Consider the following 24,064-nt stretch of genomic DNA (forward strand, 5'->3'; position numbering starts at 1 on the left):
ATTTTTGGCATTGTTATTCAAATATTATGATACATTTCGATAATAGTTTTTAAAATTTTTAATTTAAATAAGTTTTTCTTTTTTAATAATTTTGATATATTATCGGCATCAGCAAGGTGTTACCACTGTCAGCCAAGGAGAGTTTTTCCAGCACAGTGTGAGGATGTATGGTAGTAAAAGCTGGGCAGTGAGGGCTGAGGATATGTGTTGCATGGAAAGGAATGATGTGATGAATGTGTAGTGTGGGTCCTAAATAGAGACTTAATATTGATCACCTCAACAGAAGATTAAATTTGGACAACATAGGGAGATATGAGCAAAATAAGAGATTTTGATAGTATAGCAATATTTTAAGAATGAATGAGAGTTCTTGGGTCATGAGACGTAGAACAGTTAAGGTGGCAAATCCAGTTCAAAAAAGACGGTTAAACATGGTAAGAAGTGATAAAAATGAACTTGAGAGAAAGAAGGATAAATAAATCAATTTCTTAAAGCCATATAATGCATCCCAGTATGTAAAACATCAGCATCGGCAAGGCATTATACTGTCAGCCAACCAAACATGTCTATGCAGTGTGATGTATGGTAGTAAAAATTGACCAATGAAGGTTGAGGACATACGTTGCATGGAGTAAAATGATATGAGAATGATATAATGGCTGCTTAATGAGAGTCTTAAAGACTAGCTTACATCTGATGACCTCAGAGGAAGATTAAATCTAGACAATAAAGATGATGTGTGTAGAACAGGAGACTCTGGTGGTTTGGTTACATTGAAAGAATGAATGAGAGTTTTGGAGTTAGTAGATGTAGAACAGTTGAAATAGCAGGGAAAGCTAAGGAAAATATGGGAAGAAGCAATAAAAATGGATTCGAGAGAAAGAGGGATAAACAAAGATCTGACTTGAGTTCGGAAGTCAATTTCTACAATCATCCGACACCTTTTTGTAATGCAAGATAAAAATTCCTCAACTAATTTTTAAATTTATTTCCTAACTAGCGAGGGGTACCTGGCATTGCCCGGGTGTGTGTGTGTGTGTGGTGGGGGGTTAAAAAAAAAAGTAAGTATGAGGATCAAACCCGAACCCTTGAGGCAAAGTTGTGAAAAAAAACGTGCGACGTTAACCATTGCCCCACCGCGACATGCTAACGGAAACGCGTTTGAATTTATTTAATTACTTGGATTTAGCAGGTGCCCGTTTTAATGAGTTAATGAGGTCAAGTTTGACCGCGGGATTTCATTTACTGCTGAACGCTTTTCAGCCTCGCCCCCAAGATGTTATAGGAAAAAGACTAACCCACATGCGGCGAGCGACAAATATTGAATATTTATCTTCCCGAAATCGAGCAAATTAAATAGACAAGCGAGCTTCATTGTTAACTGTGAGATATTACGATTTATATGTGATATAAAAAGTTTTAAAAAGTTGTGAACCGACCGACTGCTTCTCTGAAAGAAGCCTTTTGTAGACACACAGAAAAAGCGAACACACATACATACATTTTCACTTTTATATTTATAGATATCTACAACAATGGTTCTAAAGCTATTTTTAGCTATGAAATTTTCTTTAGTTCGCTATTGTGGCAATGTGTGCACGTGCCTGAATGTGATGGTTCCTGTAATGTTGCAGGTTAGATGAGTACCGCATTGAATTCAGATGCCACGTCTTTGATGCTCACCATGGCTTTATCAAGTGACCGAAGCAACCCCATTATTCCATGATGAAATAAAAGTCACATAAAATGTGATGGTCATTGATTTATTTTTTCATTCTATATAAACCAGAAAATGGGAAGGTGAACATAAGCTGAAGGTTCGGGTCTCTCCCTAGCTACTACCTCGGCTGTCAACCCAGAAGTTCACAGCTGCTTACAGTTAAGTCAGCTCATTCAGTAATCGAGATCTGTTCATCCGGAAGTCTATGGCTTGGTTACAGTTAGGCTAATCATACTCGGCTTTCCAAATACTTAAAGAGTATTAGCTAACATCATTAAATGTATCTGTGCAGTGAGACAAAGATTTTTGTTTATTTTTGGTACTTTTTTCATGCGGGTGAAGTTATGGACTGATTATTTATATAGGTTTACGTAGAAACAAAAATATAATTGCAGAGAAATAATCTCAACAAGTTATATATATATATACAAAAACTGTTCTGAGTTATTAAGAAATATAAAAGCAAAACTTACCTTTACCCTGAGGACATTTCAAATCAGGAGTGACAGTAGCTCCAATATCTGGACACCCAACATAGGCAGAAACCACCAAAGTACCTGGGAATATAAAAAAATATCAAATGATATAAAAATATGTAAAATATATTGATTCCTTTTTATTGATTGGCTTTCTTTCTCACAAGACAAGAGATATCTTCTGTGAGGAAGTCTGCAACATGAACAATTTATAGTGAAGAAAAGGTAGAACAATCACTAACAACAGATTTGTAATTGTAAAATTCTGGTGAAATGCAGAAATTCAAGATAACTGAAGGATTAGTTTGGTTTGGTTTGGTTGTTTTGTTTTAAATCATATCAACCCTTTTTGGATTAATTAATGTCAAATCCAATCATTTTGGTAAAAGTTTTTTATGCTTTAAGTTCTTTACGTCTTCAAATATTTATTCATGGTGTTTGGTTTTGATTGTTTGTTTTACAGTATCTCAACCTTTTTCATATTATTTAATCTTGAATTCAGTCATTTTGGAAAAAAAATTTATGCTTCAAGTTCTTTGTATCTTCAAATATTTATTCATGGTGTTTGGCTATGTTTTGTTTAACGCCATATGAAACATTTTTGGGTTATTTCAAGTCGAATCCAGTAATTTTGAAAAAAAAATGTTTCAAGTTATTTATATCTTCAAATATTTATTGACAGTATTTCATTTGGCTATTTTGTAGAGGAAAATTCTTTGTTCTTGGCTTTGTAGAATATTGTTTTGCAGAAGGATAGGGAAAAATAATATCAATGTTTGGTGTATTTTAGGTCAAGAAGTCAGTATCTTTGGACAACCTGATCTGGTAGCACCAGAATAATTGAAAGAAATGCTAGAAATTTTTGATACAATATTCAATTTAGAATTCAATCTGTAAATAAATAAATACATTAATTTTTTTTATCAATAAAATTCAAAAGATAATTTTTTTAATGGAATATTCAGCATTTAATGAATTATGTATTTGTTAGGGAATAAAAGTTTTAAACTAACATCATAGTTTTTTAGAAGAGTGAAAATTTTATAAAATTTCTGTTCAGATCAGATTAACATATGGAATAACACTTTTTTGTTGTTTTTCTTTGAGAAAAAGGATAAATAAAGACCTGGCCAGAGATAGGCTAGTTTGAAAGTCAATTTCAGATCTTAACATATGTATATTTGAGTTGACCACCATAAAAAAACACTATATAGTCAGACATATCAAGTTTTTGTTGAGAAATATGAAAAAAAGAGCCACAAAAAGGGGCGTTTTTAACACTAAAAGTTCCCGGGGACGCGAATGAGAATTTTGCCAGGGTCACCCATACTGGATTGATATTAAGAACAATGGGCTCCACATTTTGGCCAAGTTTCAGAAAAATCTAATGGATGGATCAAAAGTTATGAGGTAAAAGGTGTCATTTTTTACCTCTTTTGAGACCCTGAGGACGCAATGAGAATGTTTGCAAAAAAAATTTTTTTACTGTGCACATCTATTTAATGAAATACAATGTGAGAAAAACTAACGGGCGGTTATCTGGCAATCGTCCAGACTAACGGATGCACGGACGCATAGATGGACACCAATGAAAACATAGGTCCCTCTCCGATAAATCGGAGAAACAATACAGTGCTTAGATGACAGAAGTCAATCTCTGGTAATGCGAGAAGCCCTGGACAATGGCTGCAAAGCACTGAACATATTAAGAGAGCATTATTTATCAAAAGGAAAACCCAAAAGTATCTCTTTATATACTGAACTGACATCTCTAAAACATGTGGAAGCGGAGATGATTACAGATTATAAGGGCTGAAACAACAGCAAATTCATTTAAAATGTCTGGCAAAGTTATTAGCGACCGTCTCTTAATCTCCATGGTCCTTAAAGGGTTGCCAAGTGATTTTAAGCCATTTACCACCGTGATAATTCAGAAAGAAAACCCCATGACTTTTAGTCAATTAAAAGGTAGCACTTAGGAGTTACGAGGAAACTGAGAATTCATCATCTCCAGGACTTGTATAGCATAACTACCCATCGGAAACTCTTCTGAAACTAAACATGGCTTACAACTCAAGTGAATTAAGAAAGAAATACATTACAAAAGAATTTGTCTGAGACTAAAATAAAATAAATTTCTTACATCAATTCTGGTGCACTATAATTAAAAATAGCAACATTCAGTAAAATTTTAAAAATAACATTTTGATATTTATGAAGAGAATGGCTCGCTTCTTTGTGAATGTTGTGTCAGCATATACTAGCAACTTATGTAAGCTGCTAGAATATGCTGATTAAATTTTAAAACACTGGAAAAAAAGAAACCATCATGAGAAAAAATATTTATCGTATAGTAATTTCAATAAAGAAAATGGAAATACAATTTTTTTTTTAAAATCAACCTACGGTAAGTTTCTTTAAAACTAAAACTTACAGGAATTTCTACACATTGCTTGAGTCAACCAGAGTTTAGGGGTTTGGAAGTAAATAGTACTAGGATTTAAAAGTATGGGTATTACTTACCAGGAGCTTTTACAGTTTGTGACCCAACACGTGCTGCCATGCTGAGGGAGTCTTTGCCGCCATCAATGGCAATACCAAGTTTCTTCATCACACTGCACATAGCTCTGCAAGCATCATACAAGGCAGCACCTTCGCCAGGAAGTTTAGCTGGCCACATCCAATTGCCACTGCATTTCACATCCTAAGACAAAAGACATTAACGGTGATTTTTAATTACTAAAAACAGGAGAACAAATAATAAACTGTTTCATTTTACTTCAGTCGAAGTTCTCAGAAATCAAGGGGCCCTCCACCTGGGTCTAACACTTGATCTCTATATGAGATACTTGTGATGGACAATTCCAATATTTTTCCTGATTCCAACACAATTACAAATTCTGTACTAAATTCCTGATTCCAATTACAATCTATATATATATAAGCGAAAATGTATGTATGTATGTATGTATGTGTGTGTGCTCGCTTTTTCTGTATGTCAACAAAAGGCTTTTTTCAGAGAAGCGGTCACTCGCTTCACAACTTTTTATATCACATATAAATCGTAATATCTCACAGTTAACAATGAAGCTCGCCTGTCTATTTAATTTGCTCGATTTCGGGAGGATAAATATTCAATATTTGTCGCTCGCCACATGTGGGTTAGTCTTTTTCCTATAACATCTTGGGGGGGGGGGGCGTTCAGCAGTAAATGAATACTATCCCGCAGTCAAACTTGACCTCATTAACTCATTAAAACGGGCACCTGCTAAATCCAAGTAATTACATAAATTCAAACGTGTTTCCGTTAGCATCTTGCGGTGGCACAATCGTTAACGTCGCACGTTTTTTTTTCACACTTTAATTTACAACTTTTCCTCAAGGGTTCGGGTTCGATCCTCATACTTACTTTTTTTTTTAAACCCTCCCCCACACACACACACACACCTCTAAACACCCGGGCAACGCCGGGTACCCCTCGCTAGTTTTTTATAAATCTCTAAATATTTAACCATAAAGTTGTTATTTTTCGCCAGATTACTGTAAAAATACATGTTAAATGCGCAGATATTCTCCTAAACGTAAAAATACATTTGTGGCAGATGATCTATAGATTTTAGTTTTACTAGTAGTTTAAAATCAAGAAATATTTACTATTTTATCATTGCTACGAGCAATGGAAAATTTTGCTTTAAACAAAATCAAATAAAAAAGACAATCAAAAAATTGTTTTGGTATTGAAAAACAGGCACAAAGTTTTCTAATTCCGATACCACCAAATGTTGCGATTTTCCCAATTTCTGATTAATTGTCCATAAACTACGAAATACATAGATATTTGAATGTTCCGTTAAAGTTCTTTATCTTTCAAACACTGATTTAGTAAAGAAGCCGAGAACATAATTTTCCTTCTCCTCAATTAACCATTTTGATATGCTATAGTATATCTTTCTTTTGGGTTTTTTGGTTTTACTGGATTCCAGGACAAGAATTCATCTAGTCTGATGAAGTATCTAGCTTCATGCTGTTACTTGAGGTAACATCATTTGGAGAAGGTGCACCATTCCTTGTAAAAGTTAGTGTGGGTTAACCATAGCAAGGAGATATTTGGGCTGCAAATACCATGTGTATCCTCATGCCAGGTTGTCCTGACAAATGTCTGTACAGAGAGACCTTAAACACTCAACAATAGTGTCTAGTAGGTATTCAAGTTCTCGCCTTAGAATGGCCCTCACTATGTAACATGATGAGACAGAAGACACATAAATTTAATAACAAGACAAGGCCCGAAATTATCTTATTTTTCTATATATATAAAAGCGAAAATGTGTGTTTGTATGTATGTTCGCTTTTTGTGTATGTCTGCAAAAAGCTTTTTTCCGGCAGCTTCTCGAGGCCGTCACTCATTTTTAAAACTTTTTATATCACATCTAAATGATAATATCTCCAACTTAACAACAGGGGTCGCCTGTCTATTTAATTTGCCCGACTTTAAAACGTTAAATATTCAATATTTTGGGATCGCCGCATGTTTGCTTTTGTTTTTCAGTATAAAAAAAGCGAAACACGATTTGAATCCTGGTCTAGAAAGCGATGTAACATTTGGTCAATGTCGGCTTACCGTCGTCATATCAGATGGTTGCTTTTATTTCAAGACCAGCCACTCCTCTAATAAACGGGGGAGCTGTTTTTCCCCAAAGTTAGGTAAAAACAAACAAACCGGGTTATTGACCTCATTAAAAACTGTCCCGCAGAAAATGTTCACTGCTGAATAGCTATTGCTTAGGTCGTCGTTGTAACGCTCGCACAAAATGTTAACTCTACGACTTCCACTTGACGTCATTTAATGCAGGCACCTGTCCATTCTCTTAATTCATTCTTGCTGGGCGAGCGGTTAACGTGTCGTGTTTTTCACATTTTATTTTCCAACTTCACCTCCGGGATTCAGGTTCAATTCTACCTAATTACCAAAACTTTTTTTACCCCCTCCCCGTTTCTTTTTTATTTAAGAGCACACACACATCAAAACATCCGGGCAACACCAGGTACCCCCGCTAGTCTATTATATAAAAGACAAATGGGCGCGAGCGTTTGTGTATGTCCACGAAAGGCTTTTTGCATTGCGGTCCTTGCATCGGTTAGGGTTAGGGTTAGGTCGGTTAGATTCCGCGAGAAGTTTTCGCATACTTCCCAGATCGTAATATCTCAGATTCGCAAACAGACATCGTCTCCATCTTTTTTTAATCGAGTTAAACAAAATTGCTGCCATGCCATCATGTCGGCTGTTTGTTTGTCTTTTTCGTATAAATAAAGCAAAACTATTAGAACGCAAACGCCAACGCCTGGCCCTTGCCTGGGTAGTATCTGTTCTGTAATTAGTCCTTGGTCAATGTAGGGGAAACCCTTCATACTTATTCATTTGGATACTGCCAGAGTGCCCCCTTTTTTGGGGGAGCTGGTTTTCCCTCCAAATTAAAAACAACCTTTTGTCTAATTTGCTTTCACGGGAGGTTTAAAAGCAATGTTATCGTTTGTTTCTGATTGACTACACTAAATTTGAACGCTTTACACTTCCAGTCACGTCATGGAGTAGCGGTAAGACGTCAGATTTTCTTTCACTTTCTTTTCCACCTTTGCATCACGGGTTTGAGCCTGCCTGCTTACTACCAGTTTTTTTTATTTTTTTGTAACACAACACGCCTACAAACACCCGGGCAACGCCGGGCACCCATTATATAAAGGTGAGATGTTCATTAGTGTGTTTGTATGTCTCGCTAAAACTTTTGAAATCCAAATCAGATAAGACTGATTCTGGTACTGTCTTAAAGGACAAGGACTTGGACGCATAATATGTGAAATTTTGAACAAAATATTCATTTTTTTCTACTTTAACGATCGCAGAATCTGATGGCCGAGAGTGGGGAGGGGGGCATGTAAAATCGTCTCATTCTAAACAATTTCAACAGGGGTTCATGCATGAACTGCTTCACCTTTTTTTTTTTTTTTACATAGGCATCACCACATTATCAAGGCCAAGAGGCCACTCAAGGATAAGGGTTAAAGAGTGTACAGTAGAAATTGGACATCGTTGTCTAAGGATTTATGGTGGATGTTTTGTTTTTTATTTTTTAATATACTTCTTAAAATGTTTAGTTTGGTAAGCTTTTACATTGAAACAGGGTTAAAAGATTTGTTGTTTTTTTTTTTTCTTATATTATTTTTTGAAAAGTGAATTTGGGACGCTGAAAATGTACACACTTTTTTTTTTGTCCTGACACACTTATAAACATTGTACGGTTTGTGATGCGCTGAACATAACTTTTTACTATGCGTAAAACTTGATTTCAATTTGAAAATGCTATTTAAAAATTACCACGATACAATAAATCCATATGCAACAAAGAAAGAATTGATATTAAACCTTTTTAATGAATTTATGAATATTTGTTGAAAAGTCAATTTAAGACGCTGAAAAGGAACACAATTTTTTTTTTTACATGCGTTTATGTTTCTTCTCTTTGTCTTATACGACCTAGGCAATGCCGGGTACCTCTATTAGTCTATTATATATATTTATATATCTGATAAAACTAAAAATATACAAAACAAATACCGTCAAACTTGGTAATTTCTGGACTGGCATTCTCTGTACACAAAATTATTTGTGAGGAACTGAAGATGCAGAAGATTTGTGCAAATGCACCAGTCCTTAACTCCATCCTTGTCACAGACTATTTGACAAAGATGCGCATCAAGACAGTTCCTTACCCTCCCTATTATTCAGACCTTGCTCCCTGTGACTTTTAGCTATTCCCTAACCTCAAGGAAAACCTTAGAGGCTCACATTGAGACAATTGAGAAGACAAAAAAGGCTGTGATGAGGGTCATTGACACGCTCACACAAGCAGACTTCCATGGAGCCTTCCAGAAGTTTTTGGAATGGTACAATATGTGCATTTCATCTGGAGCAGATTACTTTGAAGGGGACTTAAGTTTCATGTGTGTACTATTAATAAATGTAGTCATAGGAAAAAAGTCTGAGAACTTATTGAAGGCACTTCGTAAGTTTAGGGAACTTCTGATATTACTAACCAGCGACCAAGGGAAGAGTCTATCAGACATGTATATGCAATGTGATGATGTATGGAAGTGAAACCTGATCAATGAGGGTTGAGGACATGCATTGCATAGAGAGAAATAATATGAGAATGATATGATGAATGTGTAATATGAGTCTTAAATACAGACTTAGTTCTGATGATCTCAAAGGAAGATTAAATTTTTACAATATATCTGTACAAAACAGGAAATTTTGTTGGTTTGGTCACAGCGAAAGTATGAATGAGAGTTATTGAGTCATGAGATGTAGTACAGTTAAGGTGGCAGATCAAAAAAGAAGGTCAAACATGGTAGAAAGTGATAAAAAATGAGTTTGAGAGGAAAAAGGATTAATAAAACAATTTCTTAATACATCCCAGTATGTAAAATGCACATCAAATTGAATATGATGGTAATTATTCTGACAGAAATTTTTATTGTCTAAGACACGCTAAAAATATTTTTTTTTTAAATAGGAAATGTCAGGCAGTTCAAAAAGAAAATTAAGAAACGGATTACAAAAGAATTTATCTGAGATTAAAAAAAGTTCAATTTCTTTTACAAATTCTTTAATTAAAAATTTCCAAAATATATCAACATTTCTGAAAATATTTGAATTTGAAACGAGCAATTTGACTGTTCTATTGTTGATTTAATCAATTTGATTTTAATTTTATATCAACTGTTATTAAAATTATATTTTATATTACAGCATATGAATTAAATTTTACATCATCTGTGATTCAATTAAATTTTTATGATGTAAATTATTTTATTTCCGTTCTACGTTGCCTACTATTATGTTGTCACTTCCATTAAATATAAACCTTCTATTAACAATCAGATTCTGATCAAGGAATGTGGGTTGATGTCAATATAAGACATAAATAAAGGCAGCCAGTCAGAGACAGAGAAGAGAGAGAGAGAAAAAAAAAAGCCAACCGACACACTTTTGCCGTCACTGTACTGACAACCATACATCACTCACACACCAAGTCGAACTCTCTCTTGTTCTGCTATCACTGTAATGTAAATAAAACTTTGTTGACTTTACAAGTTGTTTGATTACAGAAACCATTGCGTGTATATACTATTCGCCCGCATTCGTAATGATAATTTATTGGCATTCGTCTCCATGATATCCTTCTATTAAGAATTCTTCCTAAAAGGATATTGGGTACTTACGAGAAAGACCATGTGAAGGTTAACAATGTCTTTAAGTAAAAGTGTTTCTGTGGAACGAACTGGGTTTGAACTTGGCATGCCCAAGTTGTTAATATTATCCACTGAGCCACCATCACCTCCCTGCTGTTGATGTTGTTATCTTGGTCGTTGGTATGATATACAACTGACAGTAGACAAGATGTAAACAATGATGATGAACAGTCTATTATCATCATTGTTTGGAAACAAGGTTTGATCGATTGTCATCATCATTGTCATTGTCTGACAGAGATTCCAGTAGCAAGGACAGTTTGTGGAGATGTTGTCTTGTCAAAGGATAAGAAAGTGGACAAAGCTACATATGCACATGGGATGAAGAAACGCAGCTCTTATATACAGCAGAATGATGAAAATGCTTTCATGCTAAAACATTTACAGCAAGACCTCGCTTTTCTACCACAGCAACAAATAATTTTCCTTTCTTCCCCCTGTTGCATAGGTGATGGACAATGCCGGAAAATGTTGAATCTGGTCAAAACCAGATGTAAATTGAATTGCTGGCAATGACATCAATCCTACATTCCGATCAAAGAATCCGAATCATGAAGCAATGAAGCAATGAAGCAATGAAAGACGATATTTTAACTTGATTGGAATTGCTAAAAGTGTGGAGCAATAAAACAAAATTTCAAATTGAATGTCAAAATTAGCGAACAATTAGATTCCAATCAAGGAATGTGGGTGATGTCAATGTAGGACATAAACAAAGGCAGTCAGTCAGACAGAGCAAGAGAGAAAGCCAGAGTGACACTTCTGCCTTCGCCACACCGGCAACCACCCACCACCCACATACTGACCTGAAATCTCTCTTTTATCGTACTATCACTGTAACATAAATAAAATTTGATGTTCATTTAACAAGTGTCTATTCATTTAATTATAAAAAAAAACACTTATCAGTGTGTACATACAATTGGAATGCATTTTGTTAAAAGTGTGAACCATAAATTACATAAATGACAATATTGTAACAGTATTTGTGTATTCTGCCACGGATCAAAAACTACTGCAAACGTTTTGTTTTACTGATGATTAATCACATACACGTTGTGCATTGATTCTGTCTTTCTCCCCGCGATCAGGTCATATATGTAACTTAATATGTGAAAATAACAATTTTCAAAAGTCAAAGCTTTAAAATGATTACGTAAAGTACAAACTCACCTTAAGATCTGTAATTTTAGCAAATACCAAGTTTGTAAGACATTCCCCTACAGTCATGCGGGCACCACATGCAGGATCAACTAAACCTTTGATAGGCTGTTCACCTATGCTTGTAGCAGATCCAACCTAAATTGAATTACAAACAAAAAAGATAGCTTGATTCACAGTTAACAAATTGTAATATACATTTTTTTTTATCACGTCAATAAGCGTGCATTTTAATATTTGCTATATTTAGGGTAGCTAAATTAAAACTGTATCAGAGACAACTATGGAAGGTAGTAATTACTGGGGATACAGTTAAAAGACTCAGCATTCCTATCCTGTCACGGTAAACCACTTGAAGAAGGCCAGAAGAACAGTTGGTCAAAATATGGTGAAACAACAACTATAAAAATGAGGATAACATTGAGATGCGATTTTCATCATTATAAATAATTTTTTTTAATGAATATTTCAGTCAAATCTAGAATAATTGAGACCATTCTGTTTACATATGAACAGTGTAAATATTAAACATGTTGCATTAATATATATATATTGTAAAATCTTTTTTTTCAATTAAAACAAAAGCTTTGTATTTTCAATGGCTTAAAAAGCTATCAAACAAAACATTCTTTAAAAATATATTACATAATGTATTTTGGTTAATGTAGTTATGTATTATATAAAGGGTAAATATTTTTATTTATATCCTGTTAAAACTTGAAAAATACGCAACAAACACCTACAAAGTGGGTATTTTTAATTGGTGTAACCTCCCAAAAATAATACCTAAAATTTAGAAAAAAAAAATTATTGGTGCTTCTATATTGAATGAATAAAATCTAAAATCAAAATATTTAATTTCAAGTAGAACAAATGGTACCTACGTAATTGTCATGTTGCAAATAGTAGCGTATCTAAAAATCACGGAAAACAATAAGGTAGAAAAATAATTATTCATGAAAAACTGCTTTTTATAAAGTTCAGATGGGGAATAAAATTTTGTCCGTCATTTTGAATTACATTTATCATGTGATGTAAACACAACTTAATTATTTCGCCTGTCAACCGGTGTTTTTTTTTTTTTGGTAAGTGTAATATAGTGATTTTGCTTCATTTTACAAATTTCTTTTTTCCTTAATAATTATTTTTCTACCTAATCAGTTTTCATAATTTTTGGATATGTTACTATCTGCGCCATGACAATTACGTAGGTATCATTTGTTTAACTTGAAATCTAATATTTTAATGTGTTCATTCAATATGAAGCACCACATGATTTATTCTGAGGGTCAAATAGTCATTTAATGCTATGGTTATAGTCAGCTAATGTACTTCCGAACTTCAAGCTTGGCTACTACTGGAAAGGCTTACAAGGCAAATCAATTCCTTCACTTTTTCTTTCACGCCTACATCTCCTCTGTGCATGTACTCTTTTTTTTATTACGTTTTTCCAATCATTCTTTTTTATTTAATAATCATTGAAAAGTTTTTTCAGTCTTATTTTAATTAAGAATTATTGAAATTAGTTTTGTTTGTTTTTAAGAATTATTGAAAACACTTTTTGCTATATTGAAAACATTTTTTTAAATATTTTTTAACTATCTTGGATATATTATGTATTGGATACGTGTTTTTACAATGTTCGAAATCTTGATTTCAATAATTTCATTTGTTATTTTAGTTTCAATAATTTTATTTTTATACTTTCATAAACATATATTTATTATATAAATTCAAATAATAAACTTACTCTTAAAATTTAAAAAAGTGTATTTTTTATAATTTCATAAACATATATTTCTTATAATATTTCAAATAAAATAAAAAACTTTTATTTTTTAATTTTGCTATTAAAAGTGCAAATAAAGACTAATTGCATTATTTTTATCTTTTTATAATTTTGTTATTTTTATTGTATATTTTTCAATAATGTTCTTTTCTTATATATATTATTCAATAAATCGCTTCACAATAGAAATATTGAGGAACAAAAAAATTCTTGAATTGGAAGCCATGTTTAATTTTTACAAGAGTTTCCGATGGGCAGCTATTCTGTACAAGTCCTGGAGATGAAGAATTTTCAGTGGGTCACTGTTCTGTACAGGTTCTAGACTTTATGATTTTGCAAGCAAAGAACAAAAGATTCTTCTCGTGTTGACATGAAAAAAATCATGTGCTAGAATGCTAAAAGATTCAATTTCTTTGAAGTAATTCTGGTTTCTGGATAACAAAACATGAATTAATTTGATTTATCAGTTCCTATCGGCAATGTTTATAAATAGAATCTCCCAACTTTCAGGGGTTATACTCCCATAATATATAAAAAATATTGCAACAGAAAGTGAAGGAACTGATTTGTCTTATCACTGCTTCCGGTAGCACTATGCTGGAAGTTAGGAAATACACAAGCTGACTATAACCAACAATTTGAATTATATTTATAATGTGACGTAAGCAACAGAACTTAATTATCTCCCCTGTCAAGTTGTCTCTTTTATAGTAAGCATAATATAGTTATTTCGCTTCATTTCAAAAATTTCTTTTTTTATTAATAATTATGTTTCTACCTCATAAGTTTTCATAATTTTTAGATGTGTTACTATTTGCGCCATGACAGTTATGTACATATCATTTGTTTTATTTGAAATTCAATATTTTGATTCGTTCATTCAATATAGAAGCACCACATGATATATTCTTGGAGAGGTCAAATGGTCATTTATATCATTTAATGTTATCAACAAGTAAACATGATTTTTGATGTTATCATGTAGAAGGAAGTAAGTCTGATATTTTGCACAGAATTATTTCCTTTACACTGGATAAACATACATGCCTGGGTGGGAAAATCGGGACGAGAAAACAATAAAGAGATAGCTAGAGAAAGAGAGGGAGAGAGATAAAAGTTTTATATAAAGATGTTGCACACACTAGTTTATTTTTTTATGGCCTCGGGCAATGTCGGGTAGCCCTGTTAGTTAATAATAAATAATACATGGTAAAAATGAAAAGAATCATCACTAGTCAAGTAGAAAAACAAAGTTAACCTTTTATGACCTGGTTGAACTAATTTGTTCAGTTGTAAATAAATGAATATAATATTATAAATAAAGTGAGAATTGATCCAAACACACCTTGTACGTATTAGTTCAGTATCTGGGTAGATGCCAGAGATCTCTAGATTGCAACTGTCCATTGCTTACATTCAGTATGCCGCTATCTGTCTCGGAGAGCGGAGGATTTCGTTTGTTGTCATAAAAATACTTTTTTTCAAGCATTATGGATAATAATCAAGTTAAGTTTATGAAATGCAAAAATTCTCAGAAGTAATTTAACTATTGAACTTCATAATTTTTCCAGTTTGAAGACAATCATAATCTTTAAACTAACTAAAATTAATAATAAATATTTTTTTAATCATCTACATCATAATTCAAGTCATTAAAGGGTTAAAAAACAGAAGGAATCAATCACAAAATGAACATTGATATCTTACAGTATCAAAATGAGAAAGAGCAGTCACTGCAACATCAGCTAAAGGTGTGTGGAGGTAACCGACACATTGTTGTTGAGCAATAAGTCCAGTCACACATCGATCAACCTGAAACAGATTTTAAAAAATGTTTTACAGTGTATTAACCCTTTTGTAAGTTATTTCATACCAAAGTTTTTATTTTGAATTTGAACATATAAAGCACATTATAAACAGTACAAGAATGTGTTATATTATGCCGAGTGATGTCGGGTTGCCTTGCTGATAGCCAATTTAGAAAAATCGACTATTATTATTAAAATGTTAGATAATGAATATTATTATTATTTTCTTAACTGTTATGTAGAAAAAGGTATGCAGAGAGAATGTTTTGAAAGAAAGAAATTTTCAGTAAAATATTTTGGTTAACTTAGAAACAATAACCAGGAAATAAATAAAATAGGTTTGTCAAACCTGGAGATAAAAACAATAAATTTGGCAAGAAAACGTGACTGTAAGTCATGTGCTAGGTCTTTGTATAGTTGAATGATGTAAACACAAAGTATTAGTTTGAATATATACAAGCAGAGTTCGGAGTTAAGAGAAGAGAGCTAGAGAAAGAGAGAGACGGAGAGAGGCACATGATCATTACGCCGTTAGTTCGTCACCCCCAACCTCCACCTTTCACAGCCCTTGCTCGATATGTCCTACGACCACTGACAAGCAAAATAATCATTAAATAAATACAGTTTTGTTTATGAAACTGTCTCCGTGTTTGATTGTCAAAACGGCTGGAACAAGCCAAAGTGTATATATTGATTTAGCAGCACACAGCTTTGTAGAAGTACAACAAACATGATTATATATATGTGACAGCGATAAACAGATAAATCGTTATAGAGATAATTTACTATACAACCAACACATTAAACTTATTTTTGTTATATTTGTTATTTTTGATGAGGAAAGTTTTAAACTGCATTCTCATTTGCATTTTGTTCATTTAGCAACAGAGCACGTATGAGTGTATGTGAAAATAGCAGCAGCAGCAGCCAAAGGATAGATGGCTAGCCAAAGTATAAGCAGCAGCAGCTGTTAGGACACTATGCAAATTAGCAAATGTATACCGGCTTACATTAGAAGAAAAAAAAAAAAAAGAAGAGAAAAATGCACCACGTGGCAAGAGGCAGAAAGAAAAACGCATGCCGGGTGAGATGAATGAGAGACTTTTAAGCTGGTGTCGAGACGGCGGAATTTTGTTAATCTCATGGCAGACGAAATGGAAAGTTAGAACAAACGAGACGCATGGTTTAAAAAGTAATGCTAATAAATGAATTTTGCTGAAACAGAAAGAAAAGCCGAATCGGATTTAATTATTTTTATTTGTTTTTTCCCAGTGGGGGTCCGAGAGAGGTTCAAGCCATAATGAACACGGTCCGAGTGTAATGGTCACGTTATATATTTAGCAACAAGATAAAATGATTAGAATATAAAATCTATTAAGATCTACGTCATAAACAAATTTACCAGAATATTAAATTTCTCCAAGTCTTTATCATCATATTCAGGTTAACGGCTTTTAGAAACTAACTTCCGAACTAAACCTATTTCGGGTCAGATTTTCATTTATAGCTCTTTATCTCAAGTCGATGCTTATCACTTTTTCACGTTTTTCTTTGTCGGTCCTCTACTTCTATGAACCCAAAACTGTCAACGGGGTCATACCAATGATGTTTGTACACATCTCGCTATACTGTCCAGATTTAATTATCCTCTGAAGTCATCAGATCTAAGCATGTCTTTAAGATTCACATTACACATCCATCATATCATTCGCATATCATTTCTTTACATGCAACGCATGTTGCCAATAGTTACACGTCAGGTTTCACATCCATATATCACACATGCTTGGTAGACTCTTTCCTTGGCCGACAGCAGTAACGCTAATCGATAATTATGGAATAGTTATTTTTTATACCTTTGTTTACGCGAATAAGTTGTTGATTCATAAAAGAAAAAAAATAGTTTTTATCACTTAGTTATATAAACCAAACAAACGTCTGCAAGAATACAGCTGTTAAGCTTGTACATAAAGTATTGTAACATAGCACATATGGCACGCGTATAAGAAAATCAGCAGTAGCCATAGGATAGCTGACTAGCAAAAATATTAGCAGCAGCCATCTTAGCACATATGCAAATTAAAGCAAGTGTGTACATGCTGAAAGAGGAGAAAAAAAACAGAAAAAACAGAGCATGGGGTCCAGCAAAGTGCATGCCCGGGGAGATGAACATGAGAAGTCAAGTGCTAGAAAGTGTTGGCTATGGCTAGCATCAGGTTGCAGGGAAAGAGACTTTTAAAAAGCACATGTTATATGGTAGAGCATTGTAAGACTTTTGAAAGATAATGAAATGCGTTATTGTTGGAAGAACCACAGAAAAAAATGCTTTTCATTTTAAAAGAAATGCATAGTTGGATTTTTACTGCTTTCTTTTTATTTTTATTTGTTTGTTCCTGTTCGACAGTACCAGACAACGTGTGGGTCCGAATGGTTGAAATGTAATGACATAGTTAAAAAGTAATGGCATAACGGCTACCGTAACGTATGAAGATATGAAATATACATCACTTACCTTATTTGTTAAGTATCGCTTACTGGCTACAGAAGGGAGTCTCAGTACTCGATCAATTGCCTTCTTAAGAGTCAGGTCACTGGGAAGAATTAAGGGCTTCAATTCAGAGTTGATACGATCAAGTTTAAATTCCTGGAAAAAAGTAAATAACAATTAATGATTATTTCATGATAGCTGTAACATCCATCTACAACAGTGAATTATAATAATCTAATATATAAACAGTTATATGTCTGTCTGTCTCCATATTTTCAAAGTCTATCTCCTCCAAAACTAAAAGTTGCATTGATTGGATTTTTACGGGACGTTCTTTTATGGGTTTTTAGCCGGTTAAAATTGTTTTTAAGGGTTAAAATTGTTTTTAAGGGTTAAAATTGTTTTAAGGGGTCAAAAATGGGTCAAAATTGAAATAAAATCGTTTAAACATTTTGTAAATTCATCTTAGTTTATTTTTAATTTTTAATCAATTTATATGCGTGTCACGTTGGTACAGCTTTGAATGCCACAGTTTTGGTTTCGATTCTAGCTGATGGCACCTAAATACATTTTTTTTTTCACTTTTGAAATCACGACTCTATAATAATATATAAAAAAATCTGGACGAATTAAAATATATTTAAGCATATTTTACGCCCAGGCAAATCCGGGCGTCACCCACCCCAGCTAGTATCATATATAACTATTAACAAAATACCCATCTCACGACCCATATAAACAAGCAATATTTATGATATTTTCTTTATTTCTTCCATTAAATGATAAAGTTTACAAAAGAAAAAATAATGCAAGGATGTTATTAATCAGATTGTCTAGAATATATATGCCATGATCCGTGATGATAAGTTCACTAATTTAGGAGTTTAACCTGCATATACATATTATTGGCACATCCACATCTAGTTAAACCTTAAACGTCCAGTTAAAATTTTATACATTACTAGCAGGCCGTCCGGCATTGCCCGGTTATAGGATACTCTCAAATATGATATTTAAGTGTTTAGTGTCCCCGTACTTTTGGCACATTCAATAAGTTCCCCATTAGAACTCTTTATTTTTCGGCACAATATTATTTTGTTCGCTATCGATTTTCTCCTGACGAGATGATAGCCGAAAGAGCTCTTGAGAAACTTCCGCTTATTATTTTTAAAACTATATATAAATTCTGTACCTCTAACATTTATTTATATATATATATATATATATATATATATATATATATATATTCATCTGTCATCCCGTTTTTTAAAAGATAGAATTGCCCGATCAGTGAAGACAAGATGCAAGAAAGCAAGCAAGATCCACAGAGTTTTATAATTATATAGATATAAGTAAAAATTTGATGGAGAGGGGACAGGGGTTATAACCCCTAAATGATTAAATTTACAAACAAAATAATGTGCTCACATTACTCACTGTATTACCTAGAATATATATTCCATAATTGGAACATTAGTTTAGGAGTGAATAGAAATATATAATTAATTACTTCCAAAATCTAGAGACAATAATTCGTGAATGTATGCAACAATAGAAAAAAGAAAAAAACACACTCTAAATGTCATTACACAATAGGTTTTTTTTTATTTTTTTTTATTATTATTGATTGGGAATCAAATGATAAGATTATAAATTAGATTTGAAACATTTGTGAATTGAATAAAAAAAATTTTATTGAATATGAGTGATCATTTTCTTTCAGAAATTCAAATATAGAACCTTAAAGACAAATAAAATTAATGCTCAATATATATAATTTTTTAATTTCACAAACTTGAAAACTTTGATTATCAAATGATAAAAATGTGATAAAGCATGTTGTTATAAAAATAATACCAAACTCATAATATTTTATCAAGTTAGTCACTGTCTAAGGGAGATAACTTTGTACAACTGAACATGCACATGGAATTATCTCTCTTTAACTGTGTTTTTTCTCTCTTTCTCAACAAAGTGAAACTTGTTCTTATTTACAATGCCTCCCCACGGGACAGAGTTAGACACCAGGGTCGTTTTTTAACGTGGAGAAAAGGAACAAAAATTTAAAATTGTCTCAGTCGTGAAGGATTTCTCCTCCACTGACAGAGAACAAGAAATTGAAGTGCAGCATCTGAAGAACAGATACTACACTGTGATCTTGTCCCAAAGGCAAAGTATTTTCATATTTATTGCTGAAACTTGTTATAAGCTCTAAATAAACATTAAATTTAAATTTCAATGACATTATCTTTTTCGTATTTTTTGGAGATGAGGATTTTGTCAAACATGATTTGGTAAATTGGCTGCTTTCTCTTTCTTGTTAGCGACGCCACATCTTCTTTTTACTGTTTTTTAATTCAATGATTCGTTTTCATTACATGTTTTGCACTTGTGTTTAAATATGCATTTCAGGTCATTTCAAAATTGTAAGTTTAAAAAAAAGAGCCCCATCGACATACCATCGGGCTCTTTTTCATCATAATAGTGAAATTCGAAAATTAAAACATTTAATTTCAAGTAAAACCACTGGTATCTACTTAATTAACATGTCGCAGAAAATATCCAAAAATTATGAAAAATGATAAGGCAGAAAATAAATTATTAATTGAAACAGTTTTTGAAGACAATTAGTAAAAACTGAGCTTTTGCTAAATTGGTCAAAGATTTTGTTTTCAGAAAATATTTACCTCCCTTTTGTTACGATTCGAACTCTCCGACTTTTTTTTTTTTTTTTTGCAAAACTTAGTTTTTTACTAATTGTCTCATTTAGTTAATAGATTAATGTAATAAAGATATACCATGCACTGAATAAGACAGGGGAGGCTAGATCAATAGCTCTAGACATATTTAAAGCCTTTGACAGGTTTTGGCGTGAAGATAAGATAAAAATCCAGCTTGTCCTAGATGATCGTACATCAAAACAGCATGATATAACCGCAAGTGTGCTATTGGGATTGGATCTTTATTTAGCAATACACATGAAAAAACTAAAATGGCTTAAAATATTTCAATAATAGCATGCATATAAAGAGCTTGATGAGCTAAGAAAGAATCTTTTTAAATCTGATTAAAATTAAGGAAGTTATGACTTTTGTGCCTCACACATTTGGATATTTTTCCCTCTTTAAGATCATGTTTCATCACATTTTTTATACTACTTTTTCAGTAAAAATGTTATATTTTTGTTAAAACAAAAAAGCTATGAAATTTGCCATATAAGTATTTCGTTGAAAGGAATCAGAATATGCTACTGAAAATATCCAGAAATCAAATAATCTGCAGTAAATGCACACAAATTGCTGCAATTCCTTAAAAATGTCATGTGTCCATTAACAAAAAATAAAGTTAGAAAACTCAAAGCTGAATTGTAATAAATTTTATGTGCCAAAAAACTGAAATCTAAATCCAGGACTGTTTGAAAATGAATATATCGCAATATTTCTTTGGTATTATTGTAGATTAACACCTTCCATTACTCCGCCTCCCCCCCCCCATCTGACCACTTCTTCAAAATATGTGATTCTACCTTTTTAGACAATTACGTGTGAACACTGAAAAACTTTAATGAAATAAAAATTATTTTAGAATATAATATAAAATGATTCCATTTTGAGCCATTTTAGCATTTTAGAGTAGTTATCCATTTTTTCTATGGGAGACAAATCCTGTGCATTTTTTTTCTAAAGACGATTATGTGTGATTTTAAGCGGGTCTTTGTGCAATTGTGGGAGGATGGATTTGACAGAAACAAGACGAAAACAAAAACGAATTTAGAGTTAGGAGTCGGTTTCATATAAATTTAATGTAAAATAATTCACCATTTTGAGACCATTCTACTGTTTTAGAACAGTTTACCAATTTCTTGTTTATGGGAGATAAATTGTGCACTTGTTTCTAAAGAAGTTTTTTGTTGTTTGTTTTTTTAGGCGCTTATATGTAGCTTAGAGGAATTCTGTTTGGTGAGGAGCTTGCCACTCAAACTTACTGTTATTGTTAGGTTAAAGAAGATTTCAGAAGGAGGCTTGCCATTTATACATAGGATTAAGGAAGTGGTGTTTTTTCAAGAGGGCATTTGACATATATTTACAGTCCATAATTATTAGCTTTTGAAAATGTTATAGCTTAGATTTTGAACATCAAATTATTTTTAAATATGTAAACTTAGGTAAATGAGGGTGTGAAACTTTACAAGAATTAAGACAAACAGACGAAAATAAAATTTATTTAAAACAAGTGATGTCACTCTAACAGAAAACATGACGTTTGGAAAAGTATTAATTAGTTTTTGTCCACCTATTTAAATATCAAAAAAATTTTTTGCTAAAACAAATCGTTCACAAATTTTGGATGAATTTCATTTTTATTTTCAACTAGCCTGGGTATCCAGCGTTGCCCGGGTGTTTGGAGGTGTGCGTTGAGCAAAAAAAAAAAAAATGGGAGTAGACAGGCAAGCTCGAATCCGTATCGCAAAGGAGAAAAAGAACATGAAAAAAAAAAAAAAAAATGTGACGTCATTGCCATTGCTTCCTAGTCCCACATGGAAGTGGTGAAGGTTTAAATTAAGGTTAGTCAATCGAAAAGAAGGAGATGACTTTCGAAAATATCTGTGAAAAAAAGGATTTCCTCCTTGTAGTTAAGGGTGACGGAATTAATGTTTTTAGCCAATTTTTCGTTATTTGTCGTCCGAAGGGTTGAGCTTCAAAACAATACCGATTTCGTGAAAATGCATCACCGCTGTTAAAAGTTTTAGGCAGACATACAAACATACATACATACGTACATACAGGTGAGATTTATATTATAGACAAGTTGCTTGTGTGTTTGGAGATGTGTTTTGAGTCAAAAAAAAAATAAATTGGTAGTAGGGAGGCAGGCTCGAACCCGTACCATGAAGGAGGAAAAGAATGTGTAAAAAAACGTGACGTTTTTGCCGTTACGTCCATCGCCAAACCGGAAGTGGCAAAGGTTTAAATTAAGACTAGTCAATCAAAAAGAGGGGGATGACTTTCAAAGATATGGGCAAAAAAAGCAACCCTTCCTTGTAGAAAAGTGCCCAGTTGAGGGTGAAAGAATCATTGTATTTAGCCAATTTTTCGTTATTTGTCCTCCAGAGGGTCAAGCTTCAAAACAATACTGATCTTGTGAAAATCTGTTGCTTCTGTCAAAAGTTTTAGGTAGACATATAAACATACATACATACATACATACATTCAAACAGACAGGTGAGATTTATATTATAGATTACATTTCTTGTCCTTGTCCGAGTGACATATTATTTCATTAACCTTTCCAGTTTAAGACGTTTTTTATTTCTTAATTCCACTAGAAACTGAGCACCCCTACAAATATTTTATTAGTTTCCCAATTTCAAGGCAAAATTCTTAATACAAACGCTGTACAAGCATTTACAAATTGGAGGGGGGGGGGGTTACAAAATCTTACCAAAAACACTGTTTTATGATGTTCGCATTTTTATCACTTTATTTAAAATATATACTGTACATTATTATTTATTAAATCATTTGAAAGCATATTCATTTCCAAATAAAACAGTGATATTTTGAGGATTTAAAGCGCTTTGGTTTTTAAAATATGACTATTTTACTAGAACCCCCTTGAAATCTGATCATCCAAAGCCTTTTATCGTCTGTGTGTATTGCTATTTTATTATTTCTCTTATTCATAAATGACCTCTCTGATAAAATTGCTTCTGAGATGGGTACATTTGCTTATGACACTGCTCTATAACAGACTCGAGGGGAAAATGAATGAAGACATATCTAAGAAAATGGCTAAAACCTTAGAGGAAGACCTCCAGTCTGTAGTGGAACGGGGACGTGAGTGGATGTGGATGGTCACGTTCAATGCTACCAAGACTAAGCTTCTTTCTTTTAATAATTACAAGAAACCTTCTCAACCACCAATTGCTATAGCAAATAATACACTACCTGAAAGTACTTCGTTCAAACTCCTAGGCTTAACATTTACAGGCAACATGAATTGGAACAAATACATTGAAATAATTGCTAAGATTGCTATGAAGAAAGTTACTCACAATTGAGAGTATTCTGTACCTCTACAAAACCACTATTTGCCTATGCATGGAATATTGTTGTCTGTCATATGAGCTGGTGCATCTGCCACTAGTCACTTGCTCCTAGACAAAAACAAGTTACTCAAAAACAAGTTGCCAACCTAATAAGTCCCGCACTAGCAATCAAACTAACCTTTATTCCATCGCTAAAATGTGGCATCCCCGTGCCTGTTTTACAAGTATTTTAATAGACTGTGCTCTGACGAACTCAATGC

At 32.9% G+C, this 24,064-nt stretch overlaps 1 protein-coding gene across 2 annotated transcripts in view; it reads right to left on the bottom strand.

The window, feature by feature from the left end:
- Positions 1 to 24,064, bottom strand: part of LOC145254352 (phosphoribosylformylglycinamidine synthase-like) — a 99,606-nt gene that overhangs the window by 19,118 nt on the left and 56,424 nt on the right. For both annotated transcript variants that reach the window (XM_080113017.1, XM_080113018.1), the window contains exons 13-17: positions 17,780 to 17,911; positions 15,167 to 15,271; positions 11,683 to 11,808; positions 4,720 to 4,900; positions 2,194 to 2,277 (exon numbers count right to left, since the gene is read on the bottom strand). In XM_080113017.1, coding sequence (XP_079969143.1) covers positions 2,194 to 2,277; positions 4,720 to 4,900; positions 11,683 to 11,808; positions 15,167 to 15,271; positions 17,780 to 17,911 — 628 coding nt within the window. The remainder of the gene's footprint in view (positions 1 to 2,193; positions 2,278 to 4,719; positions 4,901 to 11,682; positions 11,809 to 15,166; positions 15,272 to 17,779; positions 17,912 to 24,064) is intronic.

Source organism: Euprymna scolopes, chromosome 3 (genome assembly GCF_053919585.1).
Source record: "Euprymna scolopes isolate OS-2025 chromosome 3, ASM5391958v1, whole genome shotgun sequence".
Taxonomy (NCBI): Eukaryota; Metazoa; Mollusca; class Cephalopoda; order Sepiida; family Sepiolidae; genus Euprymna; species Euprymna scolopes.